Source organism: Geotrypetes seraphini, chromosome 15, assembly GCF_902459505.1.
Source record: "Geotrypetes seraphini chromosome 15, aGeoSer1.1, whole genome shotgun sequence".
Classification (NCBI taxonomy): Eukaryota; Metazoa; Chordata; class Amphibia; order Gymnophiona; family Dermophiidae; genus Geotrypetes; species Geotrypetes seraphini.
The window spans coordinates 35648932-35670492 of NC_047098.1; the positions used below are offsets into that span (position 1 = coordinate 35648932).

Below are 21561 nucleotides of genomic sequence, written 5' to 3' on the forward strand. Positions count from 1 at the left end.
TCGGCGGCCCCGGCGTCGGCGGCCTTGGTCTCGGTACCCTCGACTTCGGCCCCCGGGACGGCTTCGGCCTCAGCCCCGGCCTTATCCTCGACCTCGGCTGATCAGCCTGAGCGGAGCGTGCGGCCTCGGGACAAGGTGCAGAGGGTTCGGAGGATCTCCTCCTCTTCCTCCTCGTCGAGATCCTTCCGGGGCTCCTCGCCCTCGGGTCGGCCTCGGGCAAAGCGTCGGTCGAGGAAGCCCAAACGTCAACGGGTCTCTCCTCGACGACGCGGTCGCTCCTCGCCGACCGGGGCCGAGACCCTTCGGGTCTCCGAGCTTCGCCTCGATAATCCGAGACTTCTCCATTCCTCCGAGGTTGAGTACTCGAGGGACTCTTCGCCAAGACGGAGGGGGCGTGCCTCGGTCCCCCATATCCCGGGGACCTCCCGAAGGGGTTCCTTGGGGCATGGCCGGTCCCCGACCCCGTCGAGGTCGCTTGGTGCGGCCTCTTGGGGTTCGGGTTCGGGCACGGGGAAGGAACCTCGTTATTCTCATGAGGCTTCCCCTTCCTTCTTGGCGACGAGGGCTTCTCGTTCTCCCTCGCTGCCTTCGAAGCCCTCCTCCTTTTCACGATTTGTGCTGGATATGGGGAGGGCTTTGGACCTTGATCTGGCGTCAGGGTCGCAATACACGAAGGAATTTCTGGAGGAGCAGGATTTGCCCTCTCCTCCCAGAGAGACTCCCCGGCTGCCTCTTAACAAGGTTCTACACCAGACCTTCCTGAGGAATTTGGACTCCCCTCTTACAGTCACAGAAGTTCCATCTAAGATGGAGTCTAAGTACCGCACAGTCCCTTGTAAGGGCTTCGATAGAGCGCAGTTGTCTCACCAGTCGTTGCTGGTGGAGTCGGCGTTGAAGAAGTCCCAGCCTTCTCGGGTCTCTGCTGCGGTTCCCCCCGGGCGGGAGGGGCGGACCCTGGACAAGTTTGGTCGTCGCCTCTATTCCAACTCCATGATGGCTGCCAGGGTCCTTAATTACGCATTCACCTTCTCATCCTATTTAAGGCAGATGGTGAAGGCGTTGCCCAGTTATTATGGGGTCATGCCGGATTCCCATAAGGAGGATTTTGGAGCCTTTATGGCCAATTTATCTCAGCTGCGTCTCTATCTTTTTCACGCAGTTTACGATGCCTTTGAGTTGGCCTCTCGCATATCCGCTTTTGCGATGGCGATGCGCCGTCTCGCATGGCTTCGTACTTTGGACATGGACCCGAACTTGCAAGAACGTCTGGCCAATCTCCCCTGTGTTGGCTCCGAGTTGTTCGATGAGTCCTTGGAGGCGGCGACCAAACGCTTGTCCGAACATGAGCGCTCTATTGCCTCATTGGTCCGTCCTAAACCCCGGGCTCCGCCGCAGAAGCCGTTTAGACCTCCTCCGCGGCGGTACCCGCAGAAGTCGACGCTGGCCTTCTCGAGGCCTCCGCCCCGGCGTCCCCCGCAGCAGGGCAGAGCGTCCCAACCAAAGCCTCAGGCGCAAGGAGCGTCTAAGCCCGCTCCGTCTTTTTGACGTGATGCGCGGTTGGGGGCGGGCCCCCTCCGCACTGTCGAAGGACCCCCTTCCTATCGGGGGCCGATTGCAGGCCTTTCTTCCAGCCTGGGCCGAGATCACGTCGGACGCTTGGGTGCTCCGGATCATCTCCGAAGGTTACTCGCTAAACTTCTTAGCCAGTCCGCCGGAACATCCGCCGGGGGCTTCTCTTGGCTGTCGAGACCAGCTTCCTCTTCTTCTGTCGGAAGCCAAGTCCTTGTTGAGCCTTCGGGCGGTGGAGCCTGTTCCCCCGAACCAAAGGGGACGGGGGTTTTACTCCCGGTACTTCTTGGTCCCGAAGAAGACAGGGGACTTACGCCCAATTCTGGACCTCCAAGGGCCCAACAAGTTTCTTGTCCGGGAGAAGTTCCGTATGTTGTCCCTCCCAGTCCTGTACCCTCTGTTAGACTCGGGGGACTGGATGTGCTCCCTGGACCTGAAGGAAGCATATACTCATGTTCCGGTGCATCCCGCCTTCCGCAAGTTCTTACGGTTCCAGGTGGGGGAGTTGCACCTCCAGTATCGCGTCCTTCCCTTCGGGCTGGCCTCGTCTCCTCGGGTTTTCACGAAGTGTATGGTGGTGGTCGCGGCTGCCCTGAGATCCCAGGGGCTGCAGGTCTTCCCCTACCTGGACGATTGGCTGATCCCCTTCTTCCCGGGAGGGGTTATCTCAGCGACCTGACAGACTATCATTTTTCTTCAGCGTCTGGGGTTCGAGGTAAATTTTCCCAAATTGCAGCTGTGCCCGGCTCAATCCCTTCAGTTTATCGGGGCCGTGCTGGACACGGTTCGCCTTCGTGCGTTCCTTCCCTCGTCGAGACTGGAGGCTCTGCTTTGCCTGGCCCGTCAGATTTTGCGGCAGCGCTCCGTTTCTGCACACAGGCTGATGATTCTGCTCGGCCACATGGCTTCGACAGTTCATGTCACGCCGTTTGCCCGATTGCATCTGAGACTCCCTCAGTGGACCTTGGCCTCCTAGTGGCGTCAGGATCGAGACCCGCTCTCCCTTCCTGTAACGGTGACTCCTTCCTTGAGACGATCGCTCCGTTGGTGGACCAACTCTTCCAATCTTTCCGGGGGTTTGCTCTTTCTCGTCCCTCCACATCGCAAGGTCCTGACCACGGACTCTTCGGAGTACGCGTGGGGAGCTCACCTCGACGGTCTGCGGACTCAAGCGCTATGGTCGGCGGAGGACCGTCTTTGTCACATCAATGTGTTGGAGCTTCGTGCCATTTTTCTGGCAGCTCGAGCGTTCGGTCATCTGCTGCGCAATCAGGTGGTCCTGGTACGGACGGACAACCAAGTGGCAATGTATTATGTCAACAAGCAAGGGGGGACGGGCTCTTGGTCCCTGTGCAGGGAAGCTTTGCGCCTTTGGGAATGGGCGACCTCCCAGAACATCTTCCTGCGGGCGGTTTACATTCAGGGAGAGAAGAATTGCCTGGCCGACAAACTCAGTCGTCTTCTCCAGCCGCACAAGTGGTCGCTAAACTCCCGAGTCCTGCGCGAGGTCTTCCACTGCTGGGGGACTCCTCAGGTGGATCTGTTTGCCTCCCCGGAGACTCGCAAACTGCCCCTCTATTGTTCACGGATTTACTCCCAGGACCGTCTCGAGGCAGACGCCTTCCTTCTCGACTGGGAAGGGAGATTCCTTTATGCGTTTCCTCCTTTTCCTCTGATCTTGAGGACGTTGGTTCACCTCAAGTCATCCAGAGCCACTATGATTCTCATTGCGCCTCGTTGGCCTCGTCAGCACTGGTTCTCCCTGCTTCTTCAACTCAGTACCAGGGAGCCTCTACTTCTGCCTGTGTTTCCCTCTCTGCTGTCTCAGAGTCGGGGTTCGCTGTTGCATCCCAATCTTCAGTCATTACATCTGACGGCTTGGTTCCTTTCCCCCTGACTTCGGCGGTCAGGGAGGTGTTGGAAGCCTCGCGCAAGGCCTCGACTCGGCTTTGTTATTCCCAGAAGTGGACCAGATTTTCATCCTGGTGTGCCTCGCACCATCTGGATCCAAGTTTGGTTCCGGTGTCCTCGGTTCTGGAATATTTGTTGCATTTGTCCAAGTCTGGGCTGAAGACGACTTCCATCCGGGTACATCTCAGTGCTATTGCTGCTTTCCATCGGCATCTAGAGGGACGTTCTCTCTCTCTTCATCCTCTGGTGGTTCGTTTCATGAGGGGTTTAGTTAATGTTAATCCTCCTCTGAAACCTCCTCCTGTGGTTTGGGATCTTAATGTGGTCTTGGCTCAGCTGATGAAACCTCCTTTTGAGCCGATTGATAAGTCTCTTCTTAAGTTTCTCACTTGGAAGGTGGTCTTTTTACTTGCGCTCACGTCGGCTCTTCGGATTAGTGAGCTACAGGCTTTGGTTGCGGACCTGCCCTTTACTGTGTTCCATCATGACAAGGTGGTTCTTCGCACCCATCCTAAATTTCTACCTAAGGTTGTGTCTGATTTCCACCTCAATCAGTCTATTGTTCTTCCGGTGTTTTTCCTGAAGCCCCACTCTCATCCTGGAGAGGCGGCGCTTCACACGCTTGACTGTAAGAGGGCGTTGGCTTTTTATCTCCAACGTACCAAGTCTCATCGGAAGGTTCCTCAATTGTTTTTGTCCTTTGATCCTAATCGGTTGGGACATCCTGTTTCCAAGCGCACCTTGTCCAACTGGTTGGCTGCTTGTATTTCTTTTTGCTATGCTCAGGCTGGTCTCACGCTCCATGGTCGAGTCACGGGGCATAAGGTCAGGGCTATGGCAGCTTCTGTTGCTTTCCTCCGGTCTACTCCTGTGGAGGACATATGTAAAGCTGCCACTTGGTCTTCGGTTCATACATTCACCTCCCACTACTGTCTGGACGCTTTGTCCAGAAGCGACGGCCGGTTTGGCCAGTCGGTGTTACGTAACCTGTTTTCCTAAATTGCCATCCTCCCACCTGCCCTTTTTTGGTTGGCTTGGAGGTCACCCACATGTGAGAATATCATGCCTGCTTGTCCTGGGATAAAGCACAGTTACTTACCGTAACAGGTGTTATCCAGGGACAGCAGGCATATATTCTCACAACCCGCCCTCCTCCCCGGGGATGGCTTCTTTGCTGGTTATGGAACTGAGGACCACGAGGTGGGGATGCGCCCTCTAGTGGGCAAGAAAGCTTGCACATGCGTGGTGCAGTGTAGCAAACTTGAAACTTCAATCAAGTTTGCTTGAAAAGCTGTCCGCGCTGGGGCTCCGTAGATGATGTCACCCACATGTGAGAATATATGCCTGCTGTCCCTGGATAACACCTGTTACGGTAAGTAACTGTGCTTTATAGTTTATAAATCTTTCCTTTTGGCTAAGTCTTAATAATAATATTGTAATTTATAGCTAAAGAGACATATGATCAAGAAATTGTTTTATTTTTGTGATTATGAAAAACATACTGAGGGCCGGGAGTTTGAGACCACTGATCCAGCAGGATGTGTACCTAGGGTGGAGGTTGTCTGTGCATTTCCATTTGTTGGAAGAACTGATAATGATGATTATGTGGCATAAGAGAAAGGTGTTTGTTTAGTTAGCAAAGTTTGAAATACATCCAAAACTAACATAAGATTTATGGACTTAATCTTCCTTAAACTCAGCTGCATTAATTGGCTCACACTTTGTTGTAGAAATTTACACAAAAGATTCTTCTGCAATATTTTTAGTGCATATGTCAGTTTCTGTAAATGGTGAACATTGAGCTAGCAACAGTGAACCCCTTCTCCCAAAATAAACACAGAGGCCCCGATGCTCAAAAGCTTTCTGTGCTGGTAAGACTCATTAAACTAGTCTTACATGGCACCGAAGCTCTACCTCCGATGCTCAAAAGGGTAATGCACAGCAAGGAACTCCCACCTCTTACTATGCAAACTTTCCAGCAGGACTGGAGTTATTTGGTGACTTCCCTGCTAGACTTCTGAACTTACCACAGCAAAAGAGGTTTTAGCTGTAGCTGGAAGGTTTTCTTATCCTTGGACAAGCAGGCAGCATATTCTCACATGTGGGTAACGTCATCCATGGAGTCCAGTACAGTGTACTGTCACTTTAAGCTTTTTTAAGAAGAGTTGAGATTGCCCACACCGTGCATGTGTGAGTGCTTTCCGCAACTGAAACTTTGGGAAAGTTGTACCAAAACCAGAACGAAATGGAAGGCTTTATTTATGATTTATAAACAGTTGTACAGAATATTGTCCTTTTTTATACTTTAATAAAAAAATCTAAGATATAAAATCACAACTGTTCAAGGCTTGTGCAAATGAGGACAGAGTCTTTGGGGATGGGGCAGAACTCACAGGGACAGAGCCTGTGGGGAACAACTTTGTCCCCATGTCATTCTTTAAATTTGTGATATCCTTAACCAAATGAGAAAACATGCAGAAGCTAGTAGAAAATGACAAATATTGGGTACATCAGATTTAATTTTTTGTCCAATGTTCATCTATAAGCTTGTTCAGTGAGCAATTCTAGAGGAACATGAAAAATTTTACTTTTCCTTCTTTGATGCAGGTGGAATGCAAGACTACAATTATGTGTTTGGTAATTGTTTTGAGGTGACAATTGAATTGTCCTGTTGCAAGTATCCAGCAGCTTCTCATCTGTCACGGGAATGGCAATATAACCAGGAGTCTCTGATCACATTCATTGAAAAGGTAGAGAGCGGGAATGTTTGTTCATTGTTAACAGTCATCATTTTTGTGTCCCATTAATATCACTTAAACTGCAGGAAAAATGCTAACACTGATATAAACTGAGCATTGTATTAGGGCATTGTTTTCACTCTGCTATGGATAAATGGTTTTAGGGTTTTTTCCACTGGATTATTACATACAGAGCTGCCAGAATTAAAAGGCCAGTATTATGTTTTGTTATGTTACTCAGATTTTTTTATTCCGTCTTTTATATATTCAGTTAAGAACAGATTACAAAACAAGATACCAGACTAACTTGTCAAGGAATTACAAAAACAAGTTTGAAATCCACTTACTCTGATATTAACTCAAAGATAAATCATAACTTTGAAAATTTCTAAATTTAAAATAATGCCCACATGAAAGCTAACTAAATGGAAGTTAGTTCCATAACTTTGCTATTGGATACAGAAAAAGTTGCCTCATGATGTTGGTTCTGGTCGTTATCTTTTCTTGATTTATAAGACCGTTGGCTAACCGGCATAGATCATTATCCCAGGACAAGCAGGCATGATATTCTCACATGTGGGTGACGTCATCTACGGAGCCCCGATGCGGAAGCATTTTCAAGCAAACTTGATTGAAGATTTAAGTTTGCTCTGCTGCTCCACGCATGCGTGCCTTCCTGCTCCACTAGGGGGTGCGTCCCCTCGTGGTCTCCAGTTCAAAATTTTCCGCTGAGCCTAGAAGTCGTGTTTTTCAGGCTCTGCCCCAACTGCCTTCTAGCACCGCGATTTTTTCCTTGTTTTTTCACGATTAAGTCGCTGTGCGCGAATTCTTTACCTTTTAACTTGATTCCTGCTTCGTTTTGACGACCCGGAGGCTTCCGGGTCCCCGTGGCCGCGTGGCTAATCGAGCCGCGGCTACTTTCGATTTAATGTCCCGGCCCTTGACCGGCTTTAAAAAGTGCACCCGGTGTGAGCGGCTTCTTTCCCTCACAGATCCGCATCGCCGGTGCATTCTCTGCCTGGGGGCAGCTCATCCAACCGACTCCTGCCCCCAGTGCGCAAATTTCCAGAACCGGGCCCTCCGTCGAAGAAAAGCCCGCATGGCGGACCTCTTCACCCCGGACCAACCCTCCACCTCGGCCTCGGCCCCGGCCTTGACCTCGGCCCAGGATACCTCGGCATCGCCTCGAGACTCGACTCCGAAGTCCTCGGGACAACAGAAAGCCTCGGCCCCGGGTAAGTCCCCTCTTCCCTCTTCAGGTTCCGTAACATCAAAGAAGCCAGCCTCGGAGACAACGTCGACGCATGGCGGAAGCCCCATGCTTACAGCCCCGGCTAAGCCCTTGAGCCTTCGGGCCGTGCCTCCACCACACGGGAATACTCTGATACGAGGTCGCCCCCGGTGGAGTGCACCGAGGCAGTGGACATGCCTTCGATGCTGTCCGTGCCCGTCTTCCAGGACCTACTCCGAGCGATGATCACGTCGGAGCTATCCGCTGCAATGGCCCAATTTCAATCGGCCTCGACCCCGAATGTGCCAGACCAGCCTGAGCCTCGTATCGAGCAACCTCGGGGAAAGGTGCGCAATCCTCGCCGCATCCCATCCTCCTCGGACTCTTCGCCGAGGCGCCCGAGATGTTCCCCCTCCGCAGACCGCCGAGGGGCAAAACGTCGGGCTAAAACGACAGAAACCTCGAACCGCCGTACCTCCAAGAAGGCCCGAGGTTCACCAACTCTACAAGGCCGTTCTCCCACACCTCGTACGGGACCACTAAGGGTGGCTGAGTTATCACTCTCCAACCCGCACATCCTCCGAACTCCCCCTCGGACCGGGACCCCGACCCGAGGTCACAGGTATTCTCCGAGGGAGTCCGGATCGAGGTCACCGATTCGACATCGATCGGTACCCCGAACCCCGGCATCGTCTCCGAGGGGCTCCTCGAGACGCCGAAGATCGACAACCCCGGAACACTCTCACAGTGCTTCCCCGGCCTCGGAGCATGGATCGGAGCAGGAACCTCGATACTCGAGGGAAGCCTCCCCATCCTTCTCCACCCGACGAAGGTCTCGTTCACCGACCCCGCACGGGGCCCCGGGAACATCTCGCCCATCCTTCACTCGCTTTGTCCAGGACATGGGCCACGCCTTGGACTTAGACCTCCAGTCCGACTCCAGATACTCTAAGGAGTACCTGGCAGAGCTGGATATGCCATCACTGCCCAGAGAGTCCCTTCGCTTACCACCTAACCCGGTACTCCAACAGGCCTTCTTCAGGAACCTGGAGACCCCCTACATGGTCACAGCCGTACCCTCCAAAATGGAGGCTAAGTACCGCACAGTACCCTACCCGGGATTCGAACAACCACAGCTCTCCCACCAATCGCTGCTAGTAGAATCCTCCTTGAAAAAGGCTCACCCATCCCGGGTCTCAGCAGCGGTCCACCCAGGCCGAGAAGGCCGAACCCTGGACAAGTTCGGCAGGAGACTATATCAAAACGCAATGATGGCCTCTAGGGTGCAAAGCTACACTTTCACCTTCACATCCTACCTCAAACACCTCATTGGACTATTGAGAGCCTTTGAGACTGACCTACCGGCCTCCCGGCAAGGAACGTTCGGCCTGCTTTTGGAGTCCCTCTCCAACCTGCGCCTTCATCTATTCCACGCGGCCTACGATGGCTTCGAACTCTCCTCCAGAGAGGCAGCCTTTGCTATCGCCATGCGCCGACTAGCTTGGCTGCGCCTGGTCGACATGGACCCCAACTTACAGGACCGGTTGGCTAACCTCCCCTGCGTGGGAAAAGAACTGTTCGATGACACTATCGAGGCGGCTACAAAACGCCTCTCGGAACATGAACGCTCGTTTGCCTCCCTGGTCCGACAAAAGCCCAAACCGCCCACGTCCAGGCCGTACAGGGCCCCTCCGCGCCGCTACCCACAAAAGTCCACCCTTGTCTTCCCGCGGCCCCCACCCAGGCGTCCGCAAGCCCACCACCGGGCCATGCCCAAGTCCCAACCGCCTGCGACCACCAAACCATCCCCGTCCTTTTGACGGGACACGCGGAAGGGGGCGGGCCCCCTCCGCCATAATCCCAGGCCTCCTTCCCATCGGGGGTCGGCTCAAAGCCTTTTACCCTCGCTGGGAACAAGTCACGTCGGACGCATGGGTCCTTGGCGTGATCTCATCAGGGTACTCTCTCAACTTTCGGGCCATTCCTCCGGACAACCCCCCAAGGAATTGCCCTCCCAACCGGACTCAGCTACCCCTACTCCTCTCCGAAGCTCGAGACCTGCTTCGCCTGAGAGCAGTGGAGGAGGTTCCCCTCGACCAACGGGGGAAGGGCTTCTACTCCCGTTACTTCCTGGTACCGAAAAAAACGGGAGACCTACGCCCAATACTAGACTTGAGACGCCTCAACAAATTTCTGGTACGGGAAAAATTTCGGATGCTCTCCCTACCGACACTTTACCCCCTGATCGACGAGGGCGACTGGCTCTGCTCCCTCGATCTCAAGGAGGCGTACACACATGTCCCAGTGCACCCCGCTCACCGCAAATTCTTGCGTTTTCAGGTAGGGGACTGGCACCTACAATACAGAGTCCTCCCCTTCGGCCTAGCATCATCACCTCGGGTCTTCACCAAGTGCCTCGTGGTGGTCGCAGCAACCTTACGTTCCCAGGGCCTCCAGGTATTCCCCGTCCAGGGAAGAGGTTATCTCAGCGACCCAACAGACTATTACCTACCTACAAAGTCTGGGGTTCGAAATAAACTTCCCAAAATCCCAACTACGCCCCTCGCAGTCCCTACAGTTCATCGGGGCCACGCTGGACACGGTTCGCCTCCGTTCCTTCCTCCCCCCTCCGCGCCTAGAGGCGTTAGTAAGTCTGAGTCGAAGGATCTCCCTGCTGACCTCGGTATCAGCTCGACAGATGATGACTCTCCTGGGCCACATGGCCTCCACCGTCCATGTCACACCCTTCGCCCGCCTCCATCTGAGAATTCCTCAATGGACCCTGGCGTCTCAATGGCTTCAAGACCGGGACCCGATCGACCGTCCCGTGACAGTGACTCCTTCATTGCAACGATCGCTCCGCTGGTGGGCCGACTCTTCAAATCTTTCCAAAGGTTTGCTCTTCCTCACCCCACCCCACAGCAAGGTACTCACCACAGACTCGTCGGAGTACGCTTGGGGAGCCCATTTGGATGGCCTACGCACCCAAGGGATGTGGTCAGCACAAGACCGTCGCTGCCACATCAACGTGCTAGAGCTTCGGGCCTCTATCTCGCAGCTGTAGCCTTCCAAGATCTGCTCCACGACCGAGTGGTTCTCATCCGAACCGACAACCAGGTAGCGATGTACTACGTAAACAAACAGGGGGGGACAGGGTCTTGGTCCCTTTGTCGGGAAGCCCTGCGCCTCTGGAAATGGGCAATCTCCAACAACACCTTCCTTCGAGCGGTGTACATACAAGGAGAACAAAACTGTCTGGCGGACAGACTCAGCCGCCTCCTCCAGCCACACGAGTGGTCACTACACTCTCAGACCCTACGATGGGTGTTCGAACGGTGGGGGACGCCTCAAATAGACCTGTTCGCATCCCCTCACAACCACAAGCTGCCTCTCTTCTGCTCCCGGATACACTCCCCGGACCGGCTCGAAGCCGACGCCTTCCTCCTCGACTGGGAGGGAAGGTTCCTGTACGCGTTCCCGCCGTTCCCTCTGATACTGCGGACGCTTGTCCACCTGAAAACAGTACAAGCCACCCTGATCCTGATTGCCCCTCGCTGGCCACGCCAGCCGTGGTTTTCCCTTCTACTTCAACTCAGTGCCAGAGATCCACTGCCTCTGCCTCTGTTTCCCTCTCTACTATCACAGGGTCAGGGTTCACTGTTACATCCCAATCTTCAATCTCTTCATCTGAATGCTTGGTTTCTCTCCCCCTGACTGCTCTCCCCATGTCTCAATCAGTCAAGGAGATATTGGAGGCCTCTAGAAAAACCTCGACGAGAACCTGCTACTCCCAAAAGTGGACCAGATTCTCAACCTGGTGCTCCTCCCACAGCCAGGACCCGGTGTCGGTCCCCGTCCCTCTGGTCCTTGACTATTTACTTCAATTATCTCATTCCGGTCTAAAAACCAACTCCATTCGAGTACACCTCAGTGCAATTGTGGCCTTTCATCAGCCCCTGGAAGGGAAAGCCCTCTCGCTCCATCCCTTAGTCTCTCGCTTCATGAAGGGTCTGCTGAACGTCCACCCCCCTCTCAAACCTCCCCCGGTGGTTTGGGACCTTAACGTGGTTCTGGCTCAACTAATGAAACCTCCATTCGAGCCCCTAAACAAATGCCATCCAAAATTCCTCACTTGGAAGGTAATTTTCCTACTCGCGCTCACGTCCGCCCGGCGGGTTAGTGAGCTACAAGCTCTGGTAGCGGACCCACCCATCACGGTATTCCACCACGACAAGGTGGTACTCCGCACCCATCCAAAGTTCTTACCTAAAGTAGTGTCTGATTTCCATCTCAATCAGTCCATTGTCTTACCTGTGTTTTTCCCCAAGCCCCACTCTCACCCCGGAGAAGTGGCGCTCCACACTCTTGACTGCAAGAGAGCGTTGGCCTTTTACCTCCAACGCACTCAATCACACCGGAAAGTCCCACAACTGTTTTTGTCCTTCGACCCAAACCGGTTAGGTCACCCAGTTTCCAAACGCACCTTGTCCAACTGGTTGGCCGATTGCATCTCCTTCTGCTACGCTCAGGCTGGTCTCGCGCTGCATGGTCGAGTAACGGGACACAAAGTCCGAGCGATGGCAGCCTCCGTAGCGTTCCTCAGGTCCACACCCATTGAGGAAATCTGCAAGGCTGCCACGTGGTCTTCGGTTCATACCTTCACCTCCCACTACTGTCTGGACTCACTGTCCAGAAGCGATGGCCGGTTCGGCCAATCGGTACTGCGAAATCTATTTGCTTAAATTGCCAACTTCCCTCCATCCCTTTTCAGTTAGCTTGGAGGTCACCCACATGTGAGAATATCATGCCTGCTTGTCCTGGGATAAAGCACAGTTACTTACCGTAACAGGTGTTATCCAGGGACAGCAGGCATATATTCTCACAACCCGCCCACCTCCCCGAGGTTGGCTTCTTGGCTAGTTAAGTGAACTGGAGACCACGAGGGGACGCACCCCCTAGTGGAGCAGGAAGGCACGCATGCGTGGAGCAGCAGAGCAAACTTAAATCTTCAATCAAGTTTGCTTGAAAATGCTTCCGCATTGGGGCTCCGTAGATGACGTCACCCACATGTGAGAATATATGCCTGCTGTCCCTGGATAACACCTGTTACGGTAAATAACTGTGCTTTACTGGTGAGTAATGATTTTTAGGTCAGCTGTGTGCTTCAGGGACGGTCAGGTTATAACCCACCGAACCCGGATGTTGAGAGGTTAAAGCGCAGCAGCAGAATCCTGTAAAAGTAATTTTTAATTTTATCTCTCTCGCTTTGCACGATCTCTTTGTTAAACTGACGCATTGCTGGCAGGAATCTGAATTACGTTGGGAGCCTAGGCATTTTAAGCAGGCTTGATGCGGGTCTGTGATAGACTTTCTTGCTGCACAGTTGGAGCAAGCTTTAAATCCAGGCTTTTTTTCCATTCCCAAAAATTATCGGAAAGAAAAATAACTAATCTAAATAAAATAGTGATAAAGAGACAAGGGCTCGTTGACATCCAACCGCTGAAGGGATTATGTAATGTAACGTCTCTTTCCAGACAAAAGTATTGTTTAGGACCCATCCAAAATTTCTACCAAAGATTGTTTCTTCATTCCACATTAATCAACTGGTTGTGCTACCAACCTTTTTTGATAGCACATCGATTCCTCATGTGCTAAACTGTGGCAACATTCTACAAGCCTATCTCCATAGAACATTGATGACAAATCGTCCATCTCAATTGTTTTTATCATTTGGTGCTTCAACATTAGGTAAACCAGTTTTAAAAAGAACAATGTCAAACTGGTTGACAGACTGTATATCATTCTGTTATAGCACTCATTCTTCTGAAACAATTTCTAAAATTACAGCACATAAATTGAGATCAAAAGTTGTTTCTCTTGCTTTTTTGACAAATGTTTCTTTAGTTGACATGACGAATGTTTCTTTAGTTGACATTTGTAGAGCATCAACATGGAGTAATCCATGCACATTTATAAAACATTATTGTTTAGATCAGTCATTTCAGATTGATTACTTACCAATTGTTGATTATAAACAAAACCATTCTTAAAATGTGTTTATTTGTTACAGTAAAGTAAACTTGTTCTTGAAATTCAGCTAACCTTCTTCTCCTTATTATCTGGTTAGTGATACAACCCTTAGCTTGAAAATCTCCACATGTGTGGCTGTTGCTATCCTGCTTGTCCAAGGAGAAGGTGAATGATGTAAACCTGTAACAGCTGTTCTCCATGGACAGCAGGATACACAGCCACACAATCCCGCCCTTCTCTTGCTGAATTATGGCTTTGGAAATTTAACTGAAAGGATTCTCTGATTAGAATTTATACATTAGGGAAGGAGACTAGTGTGCATAATGTTTACTTATATACCGCATTAACCATTCGGTTCATGGCGGTGTACAGGATAGTGAAAAATGTCAAGGAACAGTAATTTTTAACAAATTAGAATACAGTTTTACAAACACATGAAAAAAAACAATAAATCTCAAGTTATCCAGCATCCACAGGTTTGATGGATACCGGATAACTGTTTGTTTTTGTGGTTAATTGAGAGTATGTTAGAAACCTTGTCTAACAGTCTCAATTCCCTTCCCTCCCTGAAGCACTAGCACGGCTGCAGTCCTGAGCCACAAAGCCTCTTTCTCTCTCTCTTGCTCTCTTCCCTTAATGGCAGAAGCAGGTGGCATCCTGAGCCACAAGCCTCCTCACTTCCTCCATCTTTCTCTTCCTTATCCAAGCACAGCCGGTCAGCAGAAGGCAGCCTCAAAACAGGCTGCTCGTGGCCAGCCTCGGCAGGGCCTTTCTTCCGATGCGTTGGAAGCGCTTTTTTTTTTTTTTTTTTTTTTTTTCTGCTTGGGTCTGAGATTGGATTAACTGAGATTCTTCTGTACTAAACTGTTTCTTTTATTTCTGCATTGTAGGTGCATATTGGTGTGAAAGGCTTTGTTGGAGATGCAGTCTCTGCCTCTGGAATTGAGAGTGCCATTATCTCAGTGGCTGGCATTAACCATAACATCTCAACAAGCAAAACTGGACATTTCCACCGGTTGCTGGCACCTGGAACCTACAACATCACAGCTACTGCAAGGGGGTGAGCTGCAAAGGAAATGTGTATAATTGCTATGATAGTTCTATGTTAATAATCTTTGCTAGGGTACTGAAGATTTTGGAAGAGATGATTTTATTTCTTTTTTGATGGTTAGTTCTTGCATATAGATAGTTTTTATTTGCTTTTCATAGCTATGATTTCATTGTGACCAGGTGCACAGCTGTTCCAGTTTGAATGCTCCATTTTCCTGCTCAAAATTTCAACCCATGTACTACAAAGCTGTGATGACCATTTGGCCACTCAGAGTACTGTGTTTTATCTGATTTTTAGAGAACAATTGGAGGTAGAAGTTTACAATGGAATAACACTGATTCCAGTGCAATAGGTGAGATATTCTAGACCATAGGGTTATTTTCCTTTACTTGCATGGGTTGCAGAAGAAAATTATAAGTTTTTCACTCAGCCTCTAGGGTACATCACAGGCTGGCTTAGCTCCTCCCATCAGTCTTTTTCTTATGTATGTGGTTGCAGTGGGTTCTGCTTTCTCTAATTTATTGTTTTTAATTCAACATAGTTTTGTTCCCTTAAACAGTTTTTTTATGTTCTACGGACATTTGAAGTGCTGCCTGCTTGAAAATTCACAGACTTCAGTCTGTAGCTGACAGGCCGATCCCTTCAGGGTACCTGTCAACCAGTCTGCTAGTCTTCTTTGGATGTCAAGGCTGTCCTTGACCTTATCTCACTCCCTGTTAAATGGGGGGGGTCAAGCGCAAACTGTTCAGCATGCTTAGGGGGCTCAGTGGTGTTCTGCAGCATGCAGGCTGCGTTTTTGTGCCTCTGTCTATCTCCGTGTGCAGTCGGTGGGCGGCAGGGGTGGAGGCAGTCAGACCGGCAGTCCAAAGATCTAGAGAGCAGCTGCAGTTTCTGTGACTAGTGTTTGTTAAGTAAGAGCAGCTGACAGGTTCCAACGACGATTTCTAAAACTTAATTTTGAGGGGTTTTGAATGGTTTTTTTTTAGTGATCCTCTGTGTTCCCCCAACTAAAAAATGCTATTTTGGTAAATTTTTAAGTAAGTGCCATTTTTTAAGTAAGTGCATTAGTAAGTGCCATTTTTAGCGCATTTTGGGTGCAAATTCAGGTCTAGCGGCCATCTTGGATTTTGAGCTATCTTTTTTTTTTTTTTTTTTTTTTTCAACTTTTCCCTGCTTTTTTTAAAATTTGGATTTTTGCCAAGAAAACTGCTGGAATGGAGTCCTGAGGGTCTCCTAGTTTGGGTTCATGCCAAATTTGAGCAAGTTTGCCAATTTATGAGCGTTTATATATCGTGTGGCACAGTTGGGGGTGGGGTGGCGATAACTACTGGTTCAGCCTCCCCGTCACAGAAGCAGGTGATTACACAAGATTTTTGGATCAAATTTTAGCATTCCAGGCTAGTAAAATGAACACCTGGTGGAGTATTCTAATTCATAAGAACATAAGAAATGCCTTCACCGAATCAGACCTTTGGTCCATCTAGTCTGGCGACCCGCACACGCAGAGGCCAATCTAGGTGTTCCCTGATGGAGACCTAGGTGTTCCCTGATGAAGACCTTATTTACCCGTATCCCCCAATGTGATTTGCAAGGAGGTGTGTATCCAACTTGCACTTGAATCCCATAATGGAGGTTTCCGTCACATCCTCCTCCGGGAGAGCATTCCAAGCGTCCACCACTCGCTGTGTGAAACAGAACTTCCTGACATTTGTCCTGTGCCTGTCGCCCCTCAATTTCAGTCCATGTGACAACGTGAATAACGATGCTTCTTGCTCTATTTTGTCGAATCCTTTTAATATTTTAAAAGTCTCTATCATATTCCCTCGCAGTCTTCTCTTCTCAAGGGTGAACAAGCTCAGTTTTCCGAGGCGTTCTTTTTAGCTCAACTTTCCCATACCTTTTACTAGTTTCGTGGCTCGCCTCTGCACCCTCTCCAGCAGGGTTATATCCTTCTTTAGGTAAGGAAACCAGTGTTGGATACAGTACTCCAGGTGTGGTCTGACCATTGCTCTGTAAAGCAGCATTATGACGTCCGCCGATCTACTCGTGATACCCTTCTTTATCATGCCCAACATCCTGTTGGCTTTCTTTGCCGCCGCTGCACATTGAGCCGACAGCTTCAGGTTCCTGTCTATCAGTACCCCCAGATCCCATTCCTGTTCGCTCTTGCCCAAAGTCACACCTAGCATTTTATATTCATGTTCCCTGTTCTTCGTGCCCAGGTGCATCACTTTGCATTTGTCCATATTAAACTTCATCTGCCACTTTTCCGCCCATTTCTCTAGCTGGTTCAAATCTCTTTGGAGTTCTTCGCTGTCCATTTGTGACCCAACTGACCGACATAGTTTTGTGTCATCTGCAAACTTGATTATATTACTCGTTGTTTCCTCTTCCAGGTCATTTATGAATATATTGAATAAGATTGGCCCAAAAACCGAGCCCTGGGGCACACCGCTTGTCACCTTTTCCCAGTCTGAGAACTTCCCATTTATGCCTACCGTCTGCAATCTGTTCTCCAGCCAATTGCCTATCCGTCTTAGTATATCCCCTTCTATTCCATGGCTTTGTAGTTTCCTCAGAAACCTAGCGTGTGGAACCTTGTCGAACGCCTTCTGGAAGTCCAAGTATATTATATCCACCGGGTCTCCGCTATCGATTTGTTTGTTCACCTTCTCAAAAAATTGAAGTAAATTCGTCAGACATGACTTCCCCTTCCTGAAGCCGTGTTGACTAGCTCTCATCAGGTCGTGATTTTCCAGGTGTTGCACTATGCTATCCTTGATTAAGCGTTAACCATCTTCCCAGGAACCAGGTCTATAGTTGCCTGGTTCTCCTCTCGATCCTTTTTTTGAAGATTGGAATGACATTCTCTATCTTCCAGTCGTCTGGTATTCGCCCGGTTCTAATTGACAGATTAGCTAGGGATTGTAATAGCTCTCCGATTTCTACCTTAAGTTCCATTAGCACTCTCGGGTGAATTCCATCCGGTCCAGGGGACTTGTCACTTCTTAGTCTGTCGATCTGATAGTATATCATGTCCAAGTCCACATTCACTGTGGTGAGGCTATCCTCAACTACACCCTTGAATACTTTCTCTGGTTCGGGCATTGATGCAGTGTCCTCCTTGGTAAAGACAGACGCGAAGAATGAATTTAGCATATCTGCAATCTGTTTGTCTTCCTTGATGCACCCTTTTCTTCCTTGGTCATCGAGAGGGCCCACTGCCTCCTTTGCTGGTTTTTTCCCTTTTATATATCTAAAAAAGGGCTTGAAGTTTTTAGCTTCCTGCGCTATCTTTTCCTTTGGGTCACGGAGATCCCGTGGGGACGCCCCCTAGGGTCGCGGGGATCCCGTGGGGACACCCCCTAGGGTCGCGGGGATCCCGTGGGGACGCCTCCGAGGGTCGCGGGGTTCCTGCGGGGTTGGATCGCAGTGCACGACTCGAGCCGCGAGGGTAGTCTCCTTCTCCTTACCTGCCCTGCCGCAGCACACAGCCGACCGGAAGTCTTCCCGATGTCAGCGCTGACGTCGGAGGGAGGGCTTAAGCAAAACCCTCCCTTCCTCCAACGTCAGCGCTGACATCGGGAAGACCTCTGGTTGGCTGTGTGCGGCAGGGCAGGTAGGGAGAAGGCAATGGCGTACGAAAGAGGGGGGGAGGCGGTCCGCCCCGGGGAATGTGCACAGCCGGTCAAGTCCCCCGATGACCGACAACAGGACCGGCCGACAAACCTTCCTGCCCTGTAGCCGTGAATCTAAATTACCTCTTACAGCAGCTTCAATACTCCAGCTGCTGTAAGAAGGTAATTTAGATTCACGGCTACAGGGCAGGGAGGTTTGTCTGACCAGGCCTGTTCTGTTGTCGGTCGGGTGGGGAAGCGCCACAAAGGTAAGGGGCAGGAAGGGAGAAAGGGAGGAAAGGTGGAGTGGAGAAGAAAAGATGCTTTAGGGAAATGGGTAAAACTGAGGGGGGAGAAGGCCGCTGAAAGCACTGGGGAAGACAGAGGGGGGAGAAGGCCCCTGAAAGGACATGGGGAAGACGGGAGGGGGGAAGTATGCTGAAAGCACACGGGGAAGACAGAGGGGGGAGAAGGACGCTGAAAGCACATGGGGAAAACAGGAGGGAGAAGGACGCTGAAAAGCACATGGGGAAGGCAGAGGGGGGAGAAGGATGCTGCCTGACAGGACATGGGGAAGGCAGAGGGGGGAGAAGGATGCTGCCTGACAGGACATGGGAAGATGGGGGGGGGATAAGGACGCTGAAAGGAAATGGGGAAGAGAGAGTGGGGAGAAGACGCTGGCAGGGAAGAAGACAGAGATGCCAGACTATGGGGGGAGCGGAGGGAAGAAGATGGGTGCCAGACCAATTTGGGAGGGGGGAGAAAGGGAGAGGCACAGTAACAGAGCAAATGGAAGACGCAGAAAGAAGAGAGACAGTGGATGGAAGGAATTAAATGAGAACAAGAGGAAAGCAGAAACCAGGCAACAAAGGTAGGAAAAAAATTCTTTTTTTTTTTTTTTTTTGCTTCAGGATAAAGTAGTATATTAGTTGTGTTGATAAAAATTTCTAAACATTAGAGGCTCTGGTAGAAACCCGTTTACAAAGTATGTATTCTTCCCAATTAATATTTCCAAATTAATAAAGTCTTTTTGCTTATTTTTAAATGGGTTTCTACCAGAGCCTTTAATTCAGTAGCATAATTAAATGAAATAACTATTTCTGTAGTTTATAGGGACGGGCGGGGACTTAGGGGATTCCTCGCGGGGATGGAGGGGATTCCTCGCGGGGACAGGTTGGAGTCCTCGTGGGAGTCCTCACGGGGACGGGTGGGATTTCTGTCCCCGCGCAACTCTCTAGTTGTGATCGCTCGTCCCTAGCGGGACCGTGACTTCCATGTCTGTTGTCCTTCCAGTTATGCCATTTAGGACTAAGTCCAAGGTTGCGGTTCCTCTTGTCGGTTCTCCCACCATTTGTTCTAGGAAGCAATCTCCTATTATTTCCAGAAACTTTGTTTCCCTGCCGCAGTTTGAGGTTCCTAGGTTCCAGTTTATCCCCGGAAAGTTGAAGTCTCCCATGATCGTTACGTTACCTGTTCTACATTCATGGTTGATTTCCTCTATCATTGATTGCTGTGTCTGTTTCTTCCGTCTGTGCTGGGGGTCGATAATAGAGGCCAATTTTTATGTCTGCTCCGCTCTGTCTAGGAATCTTTATCCAGAGGGACTCCAGTTTATCCTTTCCTTCCATCATCCCTTCTCTGATGGACATACAGGGCAATACCTCTCCCTCTTTGCCCTATTCTATCTCTTCTGTATAGTTTGTATCCCTGCAGTACTGTGTCCCATTCATTTTCTTCATTCCACCAAGTTTCGGTTATTCCAATGATATCTAGTACTTCTTGTCTTGCTATTTCTTCCAGTTCCCCCATTTTGTTTGTCAAGCTTCTGGCATTTGTGTACATATATTTGAGCTCCCTTTGTGCTGCTTTTTAGTCTTCATAACCCTTTTTGTATGTTTTTGCGCTCTTTCTCTGTCACTTTTGACTTCAACATGATCTTCCCGTTTATCTGAGCAGTTGTTTGTAGATCTATCTTTGGGATCACTTGATGCCCAGGCCATCGACTGGATGTCGACTGTCGGCTCTCCCCGTTCCTTAGTTTAAAGCCTTCTCAATGGTCTTCTTCATGCTTTCAGCCAAGACTTTTGCTCCTTGCTTGGTGAGGTGTAGGCCGTCGTTTCTATAGTATCTGCTTCTTCCCCAGAATGTCGTCCAATTTCGCACGAAGTCGAATCCTTCCTCGTCGCACCATCGTCTCATCCAGACGTTGATTGCTCACAGCTCATTCTGTCTCTTTCCATCCGCTCTCGGTACTGGGAGGATTTCCCTTCATTTCTTCCCTGTCGTACTTCTGTCCGCTCACATTGTTGGTTCCCATGTGGATAATCACAGCAGTGTCCTCTCCTCCCGCACTGTCTATGATCCTGGTGATCCTGCTGGCCGCATCCTTCACCCTAGCACCAGGCAGGCATGTGACCAGTCTTATCTTCTCTTCCTCCTGCGATGTGGCTGTCCACATTGCGTATGATGGAATCTCCAACGATGACCCCTGTCTTTTTTATTCGGGGGTTCTTAGGAGGTCGCAAGTCTGTATCCAAGTTGTAGGACCTGTCCTCTCTCTTCTGTGGTGGATTCCCAGACGGGCTCTCATTTCTGCTAAGTGTGTAGTCATCTTTACCTCCGCTTTAGTCTCTTATTCAGTTGTAGCGGTGCCTCCTTCCATATCGCCTGGGATCTCTTCCATGGTTGTTGGGATCTCCAGCCCTGGGAACTCCACATGTTGCTGGTGGGCTTCCTCTATGAATCTCTCCAATTCCACGATCACTTCGCTGGTATTGGACTCCCCTAGCAACTTCTCCTGCGGTTTTCTTCTTTCCTGGCAAGGAGTTCTTCCAGTTCTATCACAGTTCCCTCCAGCAGCCGGACTTGTAGTTTCAGGCTGTCCAGCTCCTTGCATCGGCTGCAAATGTATGCCCTAGTCCCCGAGGGGAGATAGTCATACATACTGCAGCCGGTGCAGAAGACTGGAAAGCTCATCTTCTGGCTTTCGTGGGCGCTCTTATCCTGTTCTCCTTCTCAGTTGTGTCCTGACCTCTTGTTAGCTGTCCTCCTGTTGGTTGTTGGTCGCGAATTGTGTTGGTGCTGCTGAGTTGATTGCGAGTGCTTGTATAGGTGTGTGTTGTGTGGCTAGGTAAAAAATAAGAAAACAACAAACAAACCGGAATGTATCTTACGTTTTGGAGCTCTCTGTTAGTCGGCCTAGCTTCCTGGCTCCTTCTACAGGCTCCTCGCTGCGTGCCGTTGGCTCACCCCCTTTTAAGAGGGGAGTCCAGGCACTCTGGTGGTGACGCTGGCGGTGATGCATTGGGGGTGGGCGGAGCTCCCTCTCGCTGCTACCCCACGCTGCGTGCTTCCTTCAGTCTCTCTCCCGCTTCACCTCTCTCCCTCCTGCCGCTGTCTTCACCGGTGCCCGCT

General features: G+C 50.4%; 1 protein-coding gene across 1 annotated transcript in view; it reads left to right on the top strand.

The window, feature by feature from the left end:
• The window catches only part of CPD (carboxypeptidase D), a 96249-nt gene that overhangs the window by 18395 nt on the left and 56293 nt on the right, over positions 1-21561 (top strand). The window contains exons 3-4 of the mRNA XM_033921703.1: positions 6088-6230; positions 14370-14539. Of these exons, the coding sequence (XP_033777594.1) occupies positions 6088-6230; positions 14370-14539 (313 nt within the window). The remainder of the gene's footprint in view (positions 1-6087; positions 6231-14369; positions 14540-21561) is intronic.